Below are 15,929 nucleotides of genomic sequence, written 5' to 3'. Positions count from 1 at the left end.
GAAGAAACAGAAAAACTTTAAAAGTGAAATTGTGTGGCTCAGTGGTTGAGCATTGGCCCATGAACCAGGAGGTTACAATTCAATTCTCTGTCAGGGTACAACCCAGGTTGAGGGTTCGATCCCCAGAAGGGGGCATACAGGAGGCAGCCAATCAATGATTCTCTCTCATCATTGATGTTTCTCTCTCTCTCCCTTCCTCTCTTAAATCAATAAAAAAATATATTTTTTGAAGTGAAATTGATGGGTCTTGCATTTAATGATGTGACCCTCCATTTATCATAATCTAGCAGAATTATATATCAAATGTTATGTCAGATTCTCAGTGTATGAAGATGAATAAATTATAGTCCTTATCCTGAAAGAATTCATAATCTCTTTGGTTTGTTCAATATTCAGTCACCTACCTTTATGAAACACGATTTTAAAGAAATTTTTGGGAAATTACAGAATACTCATTTCATATCTTATTAACAAGTATCCCTCTATTTTATTTCTCACAAATCAGTGAATTTAACTTAAGCAGTTTCTTTTTTTTCAAATATTCATATATCTTTTGCTTAATAACTTTCTTTTTTTATTAAATGTATTGAGATGACATTGGTCAAAATGAACATGTAGGTTTCAGGTGTGGGTTTCTGTGGTACAAAATCTATATATTGTACCATGTGCCCACCACCCAAAGTCAGCTCTTCTCCTGTCACTTAATAACTTTCTTTAGTTCTTCCTTTTCATTCCACTTACAAGCCATGGAAGCAATGGTAGTCATTCATAAGCAGAGAGAGTATCTACTGATCTTCCAGGGTCAAGGAAAGGGAGAAAATGACCATACTGAACAAAAAATCAATACACACTAGAGAAGGAATAGTGCGTTCAACATCTGTGAAGTGCTTCAAAATGTCTACAAGTTTACATCTATTACTTAGTTCTTTTAATTTAATTATTTTAATGGCACTGTTATTTTCTACCCTTTTTTCTTTAAATTATGGGTTTTAATAAGCTTCTGTAAGATATTTATAAGGTGAGCCTATAAAAAAAAATGTTCCAAATTCCAAGTAACTGATTCAATATGAACTTTTGGAACATAAAACCATGTTGTAAACTTTATTTTATCATGTCCCCAAGATGGCCCCTTTTATCCATCACTTCCTAGGAAAAATCTATCTAATAAATATATCAGGAGGACAAGGCTATGATGATTAATAAACAACCCTCAGATCTTAGTAGCTTAAAAAACAACAGTTGTTTATTTCTTGCTCAAATTGCATGAATGAGTGGAAAGTGCTGGTCCATGTTAGCATCAGTCAAGGACACAGTCTGGTAGAACAAGAAAATGGAGAACTGCAAACTTTTCTTAAAGGCTTCCACTTGGAGTGATAAATATTTTTATTTACATTTCTATTGATGAAATTAAGTCACGTGGCCATGCTGTACTTTAAGGGGCTGGATAAGTGCTTGCAAAGATTAGAACTGGAACATTGGTAACAAGCAGCCTAATGATCGTAAAAGGTGTGGTTTCTTTTAATTTTTGGAATTTTAGCTGGGTTTCCAGGATTAACTAGAATCTCTTAAAAAATACACTGTGAGACATTTTAGCAAATACTGCCGTATGTACTATAACTAGCAACTGTAGGTAACACAGCATACTAATTAAAAGCTAGAATTATGGAGCCAGACTATATGACTTTGAATATTGTTGTTATCACTTACTTGCTATGTGATATTTTGCAAATTACTTAACCCATATGATAGTTTTCTCATCTCCAGTATATAGATAATAATTGTACATATTAATAGGGAAAGGTTAATGAGATAATGCAGTAAATGTTAGGGAATTATACATATGTTAAATTACTATAGAAATATGCAGAATACAAATAATAGCTAGAAATGGGTCTTTTTTAAAGTTTTCCAGCTTATACGATTTTATATGCAGGTCTTTTCAAATTGATTACATCCTTTTGTTAAATATATTCTTAAATTTTCCTTAATGACATGAACATAATTTAAATTTTTATTGAGAAGAGTATAGTATACTAGATAAAACTATAGGCTTTGGAGCCAGAGGGCCTGGGTTCAAGTGCTCTATATTAGCTGTTGCTTTTGTTATCATTGATTCAGGTTTGCAATTCTGGAGATAATTTATTATACAAGGCTACAGATGTTACTGTGCTCAAGTATTTCCCCTTGTTGAATGGCCCGTGAATGCCATGTATTTTAATTTTTATATGCAGTTTTCCTGTTTCCCCTCTTGTCCTTGGCTGTCACTTCTCATTTCTTCTGCACTAGCAGCAATTTCATAGCAGCAATTTTCCTCTCCTCTAAAAATACAGTTCTAATCTCCTGTGGTCTTGGAAACCAACAGCTGAACTTATTTGAAGTGTATACTTTGTTAAAAATGAATTCCAAATGAATGCCCGAAGGGTTCTCTTCCTAATGTTCTCTTCCTAGTGATGTTTATTGCATGGACTTTGCAACATTTCTTTTGACTGTGAAGAAACCCATTTTGCTTGATTGTGCTCTCTGCTATGTTCAAAGAAATATTATTCAGTGTATAAATGATTTTCTGATAAGTAATTATTAGGATGGTCATTTTTACATTTGTCAATGTAAATGTTACTTGTGTGGAAAATTAAATCATTAACTCCTAACACAGTAAACTAAGCCTCTCAATTGAGTAATAATATGTTTAATATATCTAATCTTTTACCATTAGGATTATATAGATGTTGTAGTCAGGAAGCATTATAGAGAACAGATTTTAAAGGAATAGGAAATAATTCATCTAGAGCAGAGACTTTCAAACATCTTTTACCCCAGTCTATAGTAAGATACATTTTACATTACACCTGAATACTCACACGTTTATGTGATGTGATGTGTATATGTATGTGCATATATCCATATGTGTATATTAATATACATATTTTAATTATCTATATTATATATTTAGTTTAACAGTGTAATTTTTACACTTGATCTTAGTCAAAAGGCCGAGAAGCGATAACAGTGTAATTTTTAAGTGTTCACAAAGACATATTTACCATTTCTATGTGTAATGCGCTATATTTTCTATTTTTTAATTCTACTTATGACTTACTCATTGATTTTATGTTCTCTGATTGATTTCTATGTTCAGTTGAAAAACATTGAACTAAGGGAGTGATTAGACTTCTTTCCCTTTAAATCTTCAGAACTATTACTGTCTCTGCTGGACTTTTAATGTGTTGATCAGTTGATCATCTAAATTGTTCCAGGTTATTCTTTGACAAATACTTGGAGTTATTACATGGGAATGAAATTTTTTTTGAAGTGGAAAAAATCTTCTGTAAATCAAATAGTTAAAGAATTCGGGCTGCATTTTCTTCACTGTAGTCATGGAGAAGGAATTAAAGAGCAGGCAGTAGAATATGAGTGGCCATTTATTTCATTAGAAATAAATGCATTGTTTAACATATGTTCATGTTGACAGGTGACTGAATTAAAGAATTACCCATTTTATATATAGAAATTACTTATTTTTTTAAAAGATGCAAAAAATGCAAAAGCACTGTTGTAGGGCTATATATGTGGTAGAACTTGTCACAAGTGACTTTTAAGGGATGCTGTTTCAACTGGAAATGCTATCAGATTTTAAGTAGGTTTTTTAGTATTATTTGGGGACCCCATAACTGAAAAATCTTTTTATACTTAATAATAGATTACTTTAACTAGAGTACAATGAATCATGAATCTTTCAGGTTCCAATAAAGCTGTGCTGTGTGAACATTTAATCTCCTTCTCTTGTATCCTGAAACATTTAACTAGTACATTGCGACCCCTGCTGTTGTGAGAATTGCTGAATAACTGAAAAATATATATATGTAATGGAGGAAGGTTTTGAGATCTGAATAATTATTACAGGCAAAGGAGAATTTGTTATGGCTTAGCTCTTTGGCCGTGTGAGGCTCTGAGTGAACAGTAATTCAATATTGCCAAAATTTATTTTAATATTATTTTATCATATAAAGCATTTCATTTAAGAATTTTTATTCCTTTGACATCAGGGACACAAAGAGAAATAAGAAATTTTAGAAATTATTATGTAAATTTTTCTTTCTCAGACTTAATCTTGAAATTGGTTGATTTGAAGAGTTTTTATGTTTTCTGAGACATAGAGAATGGTATTCTCTCTTGAAATGTTTCAAAAATTATATTTGAATTTATAGAAAACCTTTATTGAAATATTCCTTTGTTTTTCTTTTCTTAAATACCACCAAAATTACTCATTTCTTATTTTATTTTTTGATATGTTATTCATAAGGATCCTAAAGTTATCTCTGCCTAGTTCAGTTACAAATCTTTTCGGTTCTTTTCATAGTTACTTATACCTAATAACTTTATGATTTCATTTGGAACACCTATCGTAGCCAATGGTTTATGTCATAGCAAATGTAATTATATGCAAATTGAATTGGACCTAGAAACCTTGGCTTTAACCTATCCAATTGATAGACAGTTTGTTCAGGTTTTTATGATATTGAATTCACTTTTTTAAAGTGCTTAAAGACTTTTTTGGCTCATCTAAGAATCAGATCATTTAAAAATACATTTTCTTGTCATAAGTCCTAAAGCCATTTGACCTTGATGTATCTCAGGAGTGCTTCCTTATGTCAGAGTATTCTGGGTTGGGAGATGGCAAGGAAATTCCTTGTCACACTGTATTCTTCAGTTCCCTGGAGAATGCACTGATAGTGTTTCAAAAGCAGCTTGAAAACTAAATCTTTTTAGCATTTTGTCTGATGCACTAGGCAAATAATGTTTTTGCAACTCTCAGTTGCTTTAGCTGGATATTTCTTAAGCTGAGTATTGTTTGATGTGCTTGGAAATGATTAGCATAGAAGCAAGCATAAATAAACGTACAGTAGAAATGTGTTCTTTGCAACAATCTATTTCATCATGACATTGGTGCATGCATAAAGTGTAAATATCACACAATAGAGACAGTGTATTACAGAGTGTATATTTAATTTTATTTTAAAACTACCAGATTTCACTGGTGAACTCTTTTAGACAATTTTGAGTTTGTTTACATTTTTTTCTTTGTGAATGATAATTGTTTTTTAAATTGAGTAATGTTCCGAGTTTTCATGCCAGCTTTTTAATTTTTAACTTGATTTCAAAGAGATTTAAAAGCCTTATAAAATATACATGTTTCATCAGACATATGTGAATTTTATCATTTGTTAAACTAAAAATTGAATAGGCACAGCCAACCTCATGTTTAGGAATTAGATAGTTGCCTGCAAATTACAGACAGTGACCACTTTCCACAATTTTGCTGCTATTTTCTAAGTCTCCCCTGTTTATGAAGAGATGGTAGGAATTCAGTGGTTAGCACATCCATTTTCAAACTTTTGGTCTCAGGATGCCCCTTCACACTCTTAAAAATTATTGAGGATCCCCCAAGAGCTTTTAATTATGAGGAGTTATATCTATGAATATTTATGGTCTTCAAAATTGAAACTGATAAAAAATTAATACTTACTCATTTAAAAATAACCTGCTACAAGTGGACATAAATATTTTTATGAAAAGTAATTTTTTTTCTAAAAAGAAAGTGAGACTTAATAGACAACAGCTGGCTCGAATATCTTCTTAGCAATCTGTTGTGATATCATATATCATTATGTCATGTATAGCATGTCGTGTAGCTTCTTATTTTAAAAAAATGAGAGTTTTAAAAAGGAAAATAATATATTAGTGTTGTGTTAAAATGGTGTGACTTCGTGGCTCTCCTTCAGGAGTCCTCAGAGCACACTTTGAATTAGAGCGTTCCTTTAAAGCTTTTAATTCCTATTAAATGAAAACACTCCTGGTAATAATAATTCACAAGGAGTCTTAAATTAGCTTCTTAAATGCAGCTAGAGGACATACTTGGTTTTGCCAAACTATATTTTCTTAATCTTCTTTTTGGATTTCTAGGCATTACCCAAGTACTCCCATTACCCTAGGATAACCCTTATTTTCTCTTAATTCTAGACATTTAGTTACATTTCTTACCTTGCTCTTTGGACATCTGCATATTCAGCAACTCACATCTTAGAGTCATTTTTTTGGTGCTTTTTGAAGGGGTTGGAGAGTGCATGACATGGTGTAGGATTGTGAAGATGGAAGACCCTGAGCTCAGAGGGATGGCTGCATACAATAAATTCTGGATAATTAACAATACTAGACTTTTAATGCTGCCCAACAGTCATATTACATTTTCTTTGTCTGGTCATTCCCCCACTCTTTTACATGAGAATTTCATTTCTCTACTTTCTCCTCACAAATCCAACCTCATCCTCATCCTTGTTCTCAGTTCATTACCTTTTTTTGCTTCCCATTTCACTGAGAGGGTAGATGCAGTCAGAAGAGTATGTCCATGAGTTTCTGCTGCCAAACTGTATCTGTCTATACTTTGCTTCCACCCCATTCGCTCTCACCTACTCCAGTTCCTTTCTCCAGAAATTCCACTCTCTTCTCGTTTCATTAATTTTTCCCCACTCTAGTAGATCATTCCCATTCACATACAAATATGCTGTTCCTCTATCTTAATAAAAATTCCTCTTGACTCTCACTGTACTCTTTTACCTTCCAGCTATCATCACATTTCCTTTCTTTCTATCATTACAAGGTGCCTCAAAAGAGTTGTCTTCATTTCCTGTCTCCATTTCTCTTTTTACATACATTTATATCCTTTTCTGTTTGCTGTCTGCTCTCCTCTTCCTCTCTCCCTGTCTCCTGTTCCCTTTCTCTCTCAGTTCCCTCCCTCAGTGTTCTATACTCTTTTTAATCTTTTTTAAAAGTCCTTTTTTTAAAAAAAATTATCTATGGATTTTAGAGAGAGAGAAATATCGATTTGTTGTTCCATTTATTCATGCACTCATTGGTTGCTTCTTTGTATGTGCCCTGACCAGGGATCAAACCTGCAACCTTGGCATATCGGGACCATGCTCTAACAAACCAACTGAGCTACCTAGCTAGTGCTCTTTTTAATCTTCTGCAATCAGGCTTTATACCCATTTTCCCCTATCCTCCCCTCCCCCAAACACACACACACAGCCGATCACACTACTATGATCAAGTTCCAGTGACTTCCACATTACTAAACCCAGTTCACAACATTCACATTCAACTTATGAACAGCATTTGATACAGTTCTCTTCTTTAACCTTTTTCGTTGATTTTCCAGAACACAGGACTCTCTGGTATTCTTCCCAAATAACCATTCCTTCTCAGTCTTCCCTCTGCCTCCACCTCATCTCCCCAATCTCTAAGCATAGAATACCCCCTAAGGCTTCATCCTTAGGCTTTTTCTTTATCTGTACTTACTCCTTTGGTGACTTTATCCATTCCACTTAAATATCCTGCCTTTGCTGAATAAAGATAATTTCAGCCCCTTCTCTGTTTTCTTATTCCAAACATTACCACTTGGATGCCTTATAAGTACATGAGATTCAACACATTCAAAATTATGCTACTGACCCTCCCACCCCCAATCCTCCTTAAAACCTTATTTTCACAGTCTTTTCCATCTTTATAAGTGGAAACTTCCTCTTTCAAGTTAACTGCCCAAAATGGGGGAAGTTTTATCCTTGAATCCTCACTTTTCCTCTGTCCCTACATCTAATCTGTCAGATCAGTCAGCTCTACCTTCAAAATACAGCTGCTTACCACCCTGATCCCAGCCGCTATCATCTCTTTCCTGTTTTAATGCAGTAGCATCCTAACGGGTCTTTGTGCTTCCTCCCTGGCCTTAGTCTTTCTTTAACATAGCACACAGAGTGATCCTATTAAACTTTAAATGAAATAATGTCATTTCTCTGCACAAAACTTTCCATGACTTCCCATCTCAGAGGAAGAACCAAACTCCTTATAAAGGCCAGTAAGAGTTATAGGTTCTCTCCCATCTCCTTACCTCTGAAACTACATCTTGTAGCATTCTCTCTCTTGTTCTTTCTGCTAACGGCACATTGGCCTCTTTGCTATTCCTTAAACCTAGTAGACACTCCTACCTCAGAACTTTTGCACTTCCTGTTCCTGCTGCCTAGAATGTTCTTTCCTAGTTTTTTGCATTGTTTTTCTCACCTCCTTCAGGCTTTGCTTTCAAGTGGCTGTACTTAAAATTTCAATCCCTGGCTCCTGATTCTCTCTCATTTTTTATTTTTCTCTACAACACTTAATCACCACATAATCTATCTGTCATATAATTATCTTATTTCTTGTGTCACTATCCACCCACCATCACCACCATGCCCCAGGCCCCAAAAACTACAAGCTCCATGAAAATGTAGAGTTGTGCCTGGCATAGTGTAGGTTCTCAATAAATATTGCTGGGTGGGTGGATGGATTAGTGTATGAAAGGAACACATGAAAGGAGTGAACTTCAAAAGAGCTGAGCTTGAGTCTTCTTCCTTCCCTTCACTCTTTCTCGAAGTGGCCTTAGGAAAGTAAATTAATCTTCACTGAGCTTTCTGTCTTGTTCAGAAAACAAGGGAATAAAATAAGACCGAGGTCATAGGACTGTTATGTGAAGCAGATGAGAGAATTCATAGAAAGCCTTGTGTAAATGTTAGTTACAACAAGGAGGAAGAAAAGGAAGGGGAAGGCTTTACAGGCTAATGGTTGCTGAATGAAAAGTGTCAGGAGCACAGAAAAAGTCTTCTTGCTTCGTAGTTTTGACTATTTCTAGGGGTTTGTTTCAAACATTGCTGTAATTTCACTTTTATTATTTGACGTAGATATCTTGAGTGAATTGAGGAATCTTCTAATAGAGTGATACTCAAAGTATCACTGGCCTGCAATGAGTAAATCCAGAAATTGAGAATAAGCATTCAGACACCTATAGCAACTTAAATAAAAGTATCTCTTCTGAATATCATAATACAAATTTTGAACTTCTATTTTGCATATCTTTTATTTAATTACATTTTTATTATACTTTACAAAAGTATTGGTCTTTGACACATTTAGAGGAAAAATAAAAAACTGGCCCTACACCACAGATAGTTTGAGAAGCACTATTTAGATGAAATGGTAGGTTTGATCTTGGATTAGCATACTGTTCTTTTAAAGTATTCAAAAGTCTGTGTAATGTTGAAGCCAGCATCACAAATGACCATGCCTTGCCAGACTTGCTTAGTTTATTTATGAGCAGAGATCAGAATGTTTCTAAAAATTGAGGAATTAGTAATGTTACCTAGAGATGTTGCTAAGCTTTTCAGTATTTATAAAGATTGTAATAGCTAAAGGTCAAACTCATACTCAATAAATATTCATCAAGTGCTTAACTTGTATTAGGCACTTTAGCATATAATTTATGAATCTGTGTGCAGGTTAGCTACCAAAGTTAACTATCTCAGACAACTTTGTTAAAGTTGCCCTTTCCTCAGCAGAGCCACACGGTCAGTGTTTATGTATGGCACTGGATATACAGGTATGAACATTTGAGCCACAGTTCAGATCTTGATTCAAATCCCTATCTGTATAAATTTTGACTCTTCTCCATTTGAGGTGTGTCCATACTAATTTGCATGGCTGGTTTTTGCTTCAACCAGTGTTATTGGTGATTGGCAAGAAAATGAGGATTCCCGGGTTCAATAGCACACCGTTATGCCTGCTTCAGAATTCCACATAAATCATTTCGCAAAGGATCCAGACTTTAGTCAGAGTAATAATAGGCTGTATTCTCCTCACTGAAAAATAAATGAGAGTTTCCGAGGTTTTCTAAATTCACATAAATGTTGCTATATTCTGGGATGGGACCCAGCGGGGTTTTGAGAGGAGGAGTGGCACCTGATACACCTTAGACAATCTGGGTTTCAGGACATTTCCACGGCTGTAGAAAGGTTTTGTCGGCATGTCAGGAGTCAGACCAGGTCAAGAGTTAAGTGATAAATGTTTTATTTCTTCCGATTAAGACAAGTCTGATTTCCCTTATTGTTGGAGATGGCCAGAGCTGGACTCTAAACTTAAAAATGAAGGGTTATTTTCTTTGACCATTCTGTCATAGGTCCTTAAAAGAAAATTGGAAAAGTTAAGTTCTGAACATCTTTGCAATTCCTCCATAATGTGAAATTCGCTTTTTTCATTACATATCAGTATGACTTAATTTTTAATTTATCAGAACCATCATAAAATGAAGAAATAAAGCTTACCTTTATTTTGTGAAGAGAGCAATATTTTATAAGTGGCCTTTTCTGACTTGATTATTAAAAACTCTTTGGAAATGGTCAGAATAATGTTTTCCAAATAGGAGGTGTTTTCTTTTTTTAAAAAAACTAGGTTGCCTTTATGAAGGTTTCTTTAAGAAACTTAAAGTAGGTTTTGTTTAATAACTTCATTTAGCCTGTTTATTACAAAACTGTTATGGAATTTCACACATCTGTTTTGGAACGCAGGTCCTCATAGACTACTGCACTGTTTCTCAATTTTAATAGGCCTCATTATCCTATAAATAAACCTACATTTTCTTACCTGATCAAGTGAGCAAACAATAGGGGTTAGATGTGGCAAACGCTTTAACAAAAAGCACATGTCTAGCCGTCAGGGTGAGGTAGAGTCATATCAAGATTGCTTGAAGTTATTAATGGCAGTAAAATTTATGCTTCCTCCTGTTTTCCCAATTAAATCAAGAAGCCTTTTTTCTTAAGATTCTTCTATCACCAGCTGGTTCCAATACTCAGTGTGTGAATATTGCCTGGGGTGTCTCCATTTCTAGATGGTAAAGGCTGACCAAAGCACATTAAGTCAATGATGGGGACCTGTAAAGTAGAAAGCAGGCATTGTTAAGGGCTTTATTTTGGTCCTTATCATTTGTACCACAAGCATGCATATTTTGTAGGATGTATTATAAAGAAGTTGTTGTGGTATGCTCTGGGTGTAATTAAAGAATATTACAGACAAGGTAATAAAATAACTGAAAATATTTTAAAAATAAGCTACATGGCAAAATGTACAGTTTTACATACTAAACAGGAATGAAAATGCATCAAAAGTGTTGGATTTAGAGCACTTATTAAGTGAATGCCTATTAATGTAATAGCTATTGAGCTTAATGGTAGATTTACAATTTCAGTTTCTTAATACTTTTTAAATTAAATCATTGGACACAAAATCATTTATCCATGAATCATTGTTTCACAAAACTATTGTTACACTTGTTTTCATACTGATCATTGTAACCTATAAATTGTCACTCCCCACACCACCTCAACTTATGGTTAAAAATACTTGGTTTTTATCTATTTACCTCAAACCTTTACTAGATTTGATTGTGAACAAGTATATTATAAAATAGGAGACTATCCATATAGTTGCATTCTTAAAAATTGGTCTCTCCAATTTCAAGTTTTAATAGGTAAAACATAAAATTATGTGGACACATGTACCAAAGTTGTTCTAATGTACCTTCAGTATATTTTTAAGTATATTTCACTGTGTTCAATATATATGTTCAATAATTGTTGCAATTATCTTTTAAGTGGTGTTTTTGCCTGTGGCATTTTCACTATATTGATAAAGCTTTAAGGGCTCTGACTCTATAGGAAACTTAAAGACACATGTGATTTTTGAACTATGTTGTATTCACATAGACTTTCTAGGAGTAAAATATGGCCTTGATGCTACTCTATTCTAATAGAAGGGTGCTTATATTGCCACTTCTTTTACCTTTTCATGGAGCTTTGTGACTTCAAAGGGAGTTTTCTACTTTGAATGAAGACATGGAGTGTAGAAGGGAATAAGAATCTGGCTAATGATGTTGCCCATAACTTGTGTTCTCACTCTGTTTTTACAAAGTGTTGGGCTGGGTCTACTGCAGAAGCGGAAATTTGGCCTCGAGTTCTGGTGTTCAGAACTCATATTTCTGCATGACTGAACTGTGAATGGAAAATCCCAAGTGTCTTACAAAATTAGTGGCTAAATGGTGTTTTTACTAATCACTTCAGAGATGAAAAAACTGAAGACATTTTAAAATTCAAAACCCATCAGCATGCGTTTGCCCTTTAATTGGCAGAATATTGATCGTGAGAGCAGCCCGGAGAGCTGATTTTTTCCTCCTTCAGCTGTTCCAGCTGAACTACAGCTGCAATTTCTTTAAAAAGAAAGAAAGAAAGACAAAACCTCTTGACTGTATTTTATAAGAGCAGTAATTCCCACAAAGTCAGTTACTGGAGTTAATGACCAGTTTGTTAAGGCATTAACTGCCCTCAGCTGGGAATGACCAATTTTGGAGGAATGGCTGCACAACTGCTAAGATAATTCAGGAACACTTTCAAATAATGATCCAGCTAATTAACGGTGAATTCCTGTGGAAATCCTATCGAAGTACTTATGACCTCTGCATTTAATAGCCAGTGAGTTCATCATGATTCATGTTTATTACCATAAATACCAAAAGAAGTGTAATGACGAGGCCATTTTTTTTTCCAGCCAGGCCTTATTACTTGAACAGATTTGCCTAATCCACCTCTACTCATTAAGGCCTAGTTCTCAAAATACTCAGTCTTTTCACTGCTCGGCTCAGAACTCACAGGGCCTTTGGTGCTCTGCCAGCATACTATTGGCAGCCTGTTTTTACTTGGGATGCTGTTAGGGAATAATTGATGTCTATAAGTCTTAAAGGAGCCCTTTTGAAATGCCTGCCATTTGTAGGATGTGGAGGAATCATAGCTAGTTAGCTGGAGTTTATAGTTCTCCGTCATGAATTCTTAGGAGAAAATCATCCTTCAGCCCCTCGAATTCATTTAGGATATATAAGATTGTTGGGTGGTGGTTTGTTTGTTGGTGTTTTGTGTTTTGTTTTTGTTATTTTTTGGTTGTTGGTTTTGTTTTGTTTTTAGGTTTTAGGAACTAAGATATCCTTTCTTTCAATAAATAAAGATTATTTACTTATAATAAAGGATAAGCTCTTATTTTACTCGGACCATTTAATCTCTCTTAATGGCTGTTTATTGCTATATGATCTGAAAATTAGCCTTTAAGTAATAATAAGTGTTGGCAGCCAGAAAGCCTCTATTTTCTGTATGCAGCTGTGTTTGAAGAAATGAATTCAGGTTATTTCCAGGTATTCACTCTTCTCTCTCCAGGTATTCATTTTTCTCCTAAAATACTTTGTCTTTTGTTGCAGCTGTCAAATATCTACTAGGCTGTTTTTTATCAAGTTAATCATTTATATAATTATTGAATCAATGAATAAGGTACCTGTGGTTTACATGCTGTAATCGTCACTCATATATTGCAATTCTTTTTTTTTAATATATTTTATTGATTTTTTACAGAGAGGAAGGGAGAGGGATAGAAAGTTAGAAACATCCATGAGAGAGAAACATCCATCCATCAGCTGCCTCCTGCACACCCCCTACTGGGGATGTGCCCGCAACCAAGGTACATGCCCTTGACCGGAATCGAACCTGGGACTCTTCAGTCCACAGGCCGACTCTCTAGCCACTGAGCCAAACTTGTCAGGGCATATATTGCAATTCTTTAGAGGATAAAGGAAATATGTGGCATGTAACAAGATTGAATTAGAATCACCAAGGTAACATCTGGGTAACAATACCATTTATGAATTATTTACATTTTTTTCCTGAATAAAAGGGCAAGTGTCAGTTGAGTCTTTTTTCATTTCTTAAATAAATATAAAAAGAGATGAAAATCAGATTTATAGATATTTGCAAATCGATTGATTAACTTCTAGGGAACCTTTACCCAGACAAAATCTAGAAGACATATCAGCAGCTTGGGTTATATAGACTTCCGAGTACAGTATTGTAGTCCCTTAGGTCTGTCATCACCTCCTTTCACACTTTCCTCAAGGAAAAAATATCTCTGGTGTAGTGCTGGTCATATTCCAGTTTCTTTTGTTCGATTGTGCTCAGCCCAAACAAGGGGGAAACTCCTGTAGGTTTTATTTGCCTGGCACGTGCTACTCGAAGATATATGAAGTAATATAGCTAGTTGGGAGGTTTGTCTTCAGTATTTTCAGACTTCTCTCTCTGTGTCCTTTCATTTTCCTAATAGGCCATCCCCTCCAAGACCATTCCCCACTCTAGGAGAGAAGTTAAGTTCTATTACACCAGGGGTCCTCAAACTTTTTAACGTGGGGGCCAGTTCACTGTCCCTCAGACCGTTGGAGAGCCGGACTATAGTTTAAAAAAAAACTATGAACAAATTCCTATGCACACTGCACATATCTTATTTTGAAGTAAAAAAACAAAACGGGAACAAATACAATGTTTGTATTTGCATGTGGCCCGCGGGCCGTAGTTTGAGGACCCCTGTATTACACCCAAGAAAATTTGAAAGAAGGAAGAGATTCTCATTGTTTGTGGTGGTGGTAGAGGAACATACATTGATGACAATAATCTGTACTGTAATGATTTCCTTTTCTCAAGTTTATTTTTGTTAAGGAGTTTATAACCTGTTGAGAATGAGAGAATAATGAAGAGTTCTTATCAGAACCGAGCCTTGTAATATGGGGTGATTCTCCTAAGCCTGTGCTTCTGGGACAGCAGATCCTTATAGGAAAGTGTTAACATATTTTGATTTAAAAAATAAGGATGAGGTGGTCAACTTTATAGTGGGCTACTGAAAATTATTAATTTTTAGGTTTGGGCCTCATGTTTTATCCAAAAATATATCTTTTAAAATATACATTATCTCTTGGAAGTTTATAATATTTCACAGATAGTTTGTTCCAGACTTGGGAATTGAAATAGGGAGCTTGAAATATTTTCTAGAAGAGCTTGGAGTCAGTAGTTTAAAATTTTTAATCCATTAATTGGAGTGAGTTATACCAAAAAATTTAATCATATAATTATCAATCACCATTTCTATGATTTCTTATTCCCAGGCAATGAAAACTACAAACAGATAGCAATGTGTGTACTTTACCACATAAGCATGGATGACCGCTTTAAATCAATGTTCGCATATACTGACTGTATACCACAGGTAGGTCGTTTCAGTGTTCTTAAAAACTACACTCAAAAAATTTTTTTTCATTTTTCTCTTATTTCCAAGATGCCCTTTTCCTAAAAATAAATTTTTAATCCATTATAATATAAATTTGGTATAAGTACAGAAGAGTATAAAATGAAAATAACTGTTATCCCAAATGCAGAGATAATCATTTAATATTTTGGTACATTTCCTTTACATTGTTAAAAAATAATATATTGGGATTATATGCTCTATATAATTACACATTGTTTTATTTACCGAACAGACTATAAGTATTCTCCCGTGTTATTGAATGTTCTTCAAAATTTTCTAATAGTTGTATAACATTGTTGCATAAATGTGCCATAATTTAAATATTGTTAAATTGTATGTTTAGTTTTTTTCTATTTTATCACATAAAAACAGAAGTAAAGGTGTGTAAGCAACTGAAAAAATGTGGGATAAATATTATAGTATACAAATGTTTATTCATATCTCTGATTTTTCTTTAGTTTAAATTCCTAAAAGTAGAATTACTAGGTCAAAAAGCATGAACACTTTTGTATTTGACGTATTGTGGCTAAATTACCTTCTAAAAAGACATAAATTTATATTTCCAGCTAACATTTCACTTTTAGTAACACTGGGTATTATCATTTCTCTAAAAATGAAGTGTCTTTTTATTTACATTTCTATGATGAGATTGAACATTTTTTATGTTTTGTATCCATATTATGTTATAAATTATTCCTTCATGTCTCTTGCCAGTTTTTTCATTGTCGTGTTAATATTTTCATGATTAGTAAATAAGATATAGATACATAGATAACTATTTGAACTCTGTCATATTACAAACATTTCCCAACTTTGCCAATTGCCCTTAATTCTATTATGGTTGATGGTTTTAAGTGCTTTGCATTCGCTGATGGGAAAGTGCTTCATAAAAATTATTTTTATAGCACTGT

General features: G+C 34.1%; 1 protein-coding gene across 2 annotated transcripts in view; it reads left to right on the top strand.

Moving 5' to 3' along the window:
• Positions 1-15,929, top strand: part of KIFAP3 (kinesin associated protein 3) — a 115,077-nt gene that overhangs the window by 35,734 nt on the left and 63,414 nt on the right. For both annotated transcript variants that reach the window (XM_070395722.1, XM_070395723.1), the window contains one exon: positions 14,876-14,976. In XM_070395722.1, coding sequence (XP_070251823.1) covers positions 14,876-14,976 — 101 coding nt within the window. The remainder of the gene's footprint in view (positions 1-14,875; positions 14,977-15,929) is intronic.

This window comes from Myotis yumanensis, unplaced genomic scaffold (genome assembly GCF_028538775.1).
Source record: "Myotis yumanensis isolate MYYU_CA2020_CCGP unplaced genomic scaffold, mMyoYum1.0.hap1 SCAF_17, whole genome shotgun sequence".
Classification (NCBI taxonomy): Eukaryota; Metazoa; Chordata; class Mammalia; order Chiroptera; family Vespertilionidae; genus Myotis; species Myotis yumanensis.
Note: the sequence above shows the minus strand (reverse complement) of the source record. Positions and strands in the feature narration are given on the sequence as shown.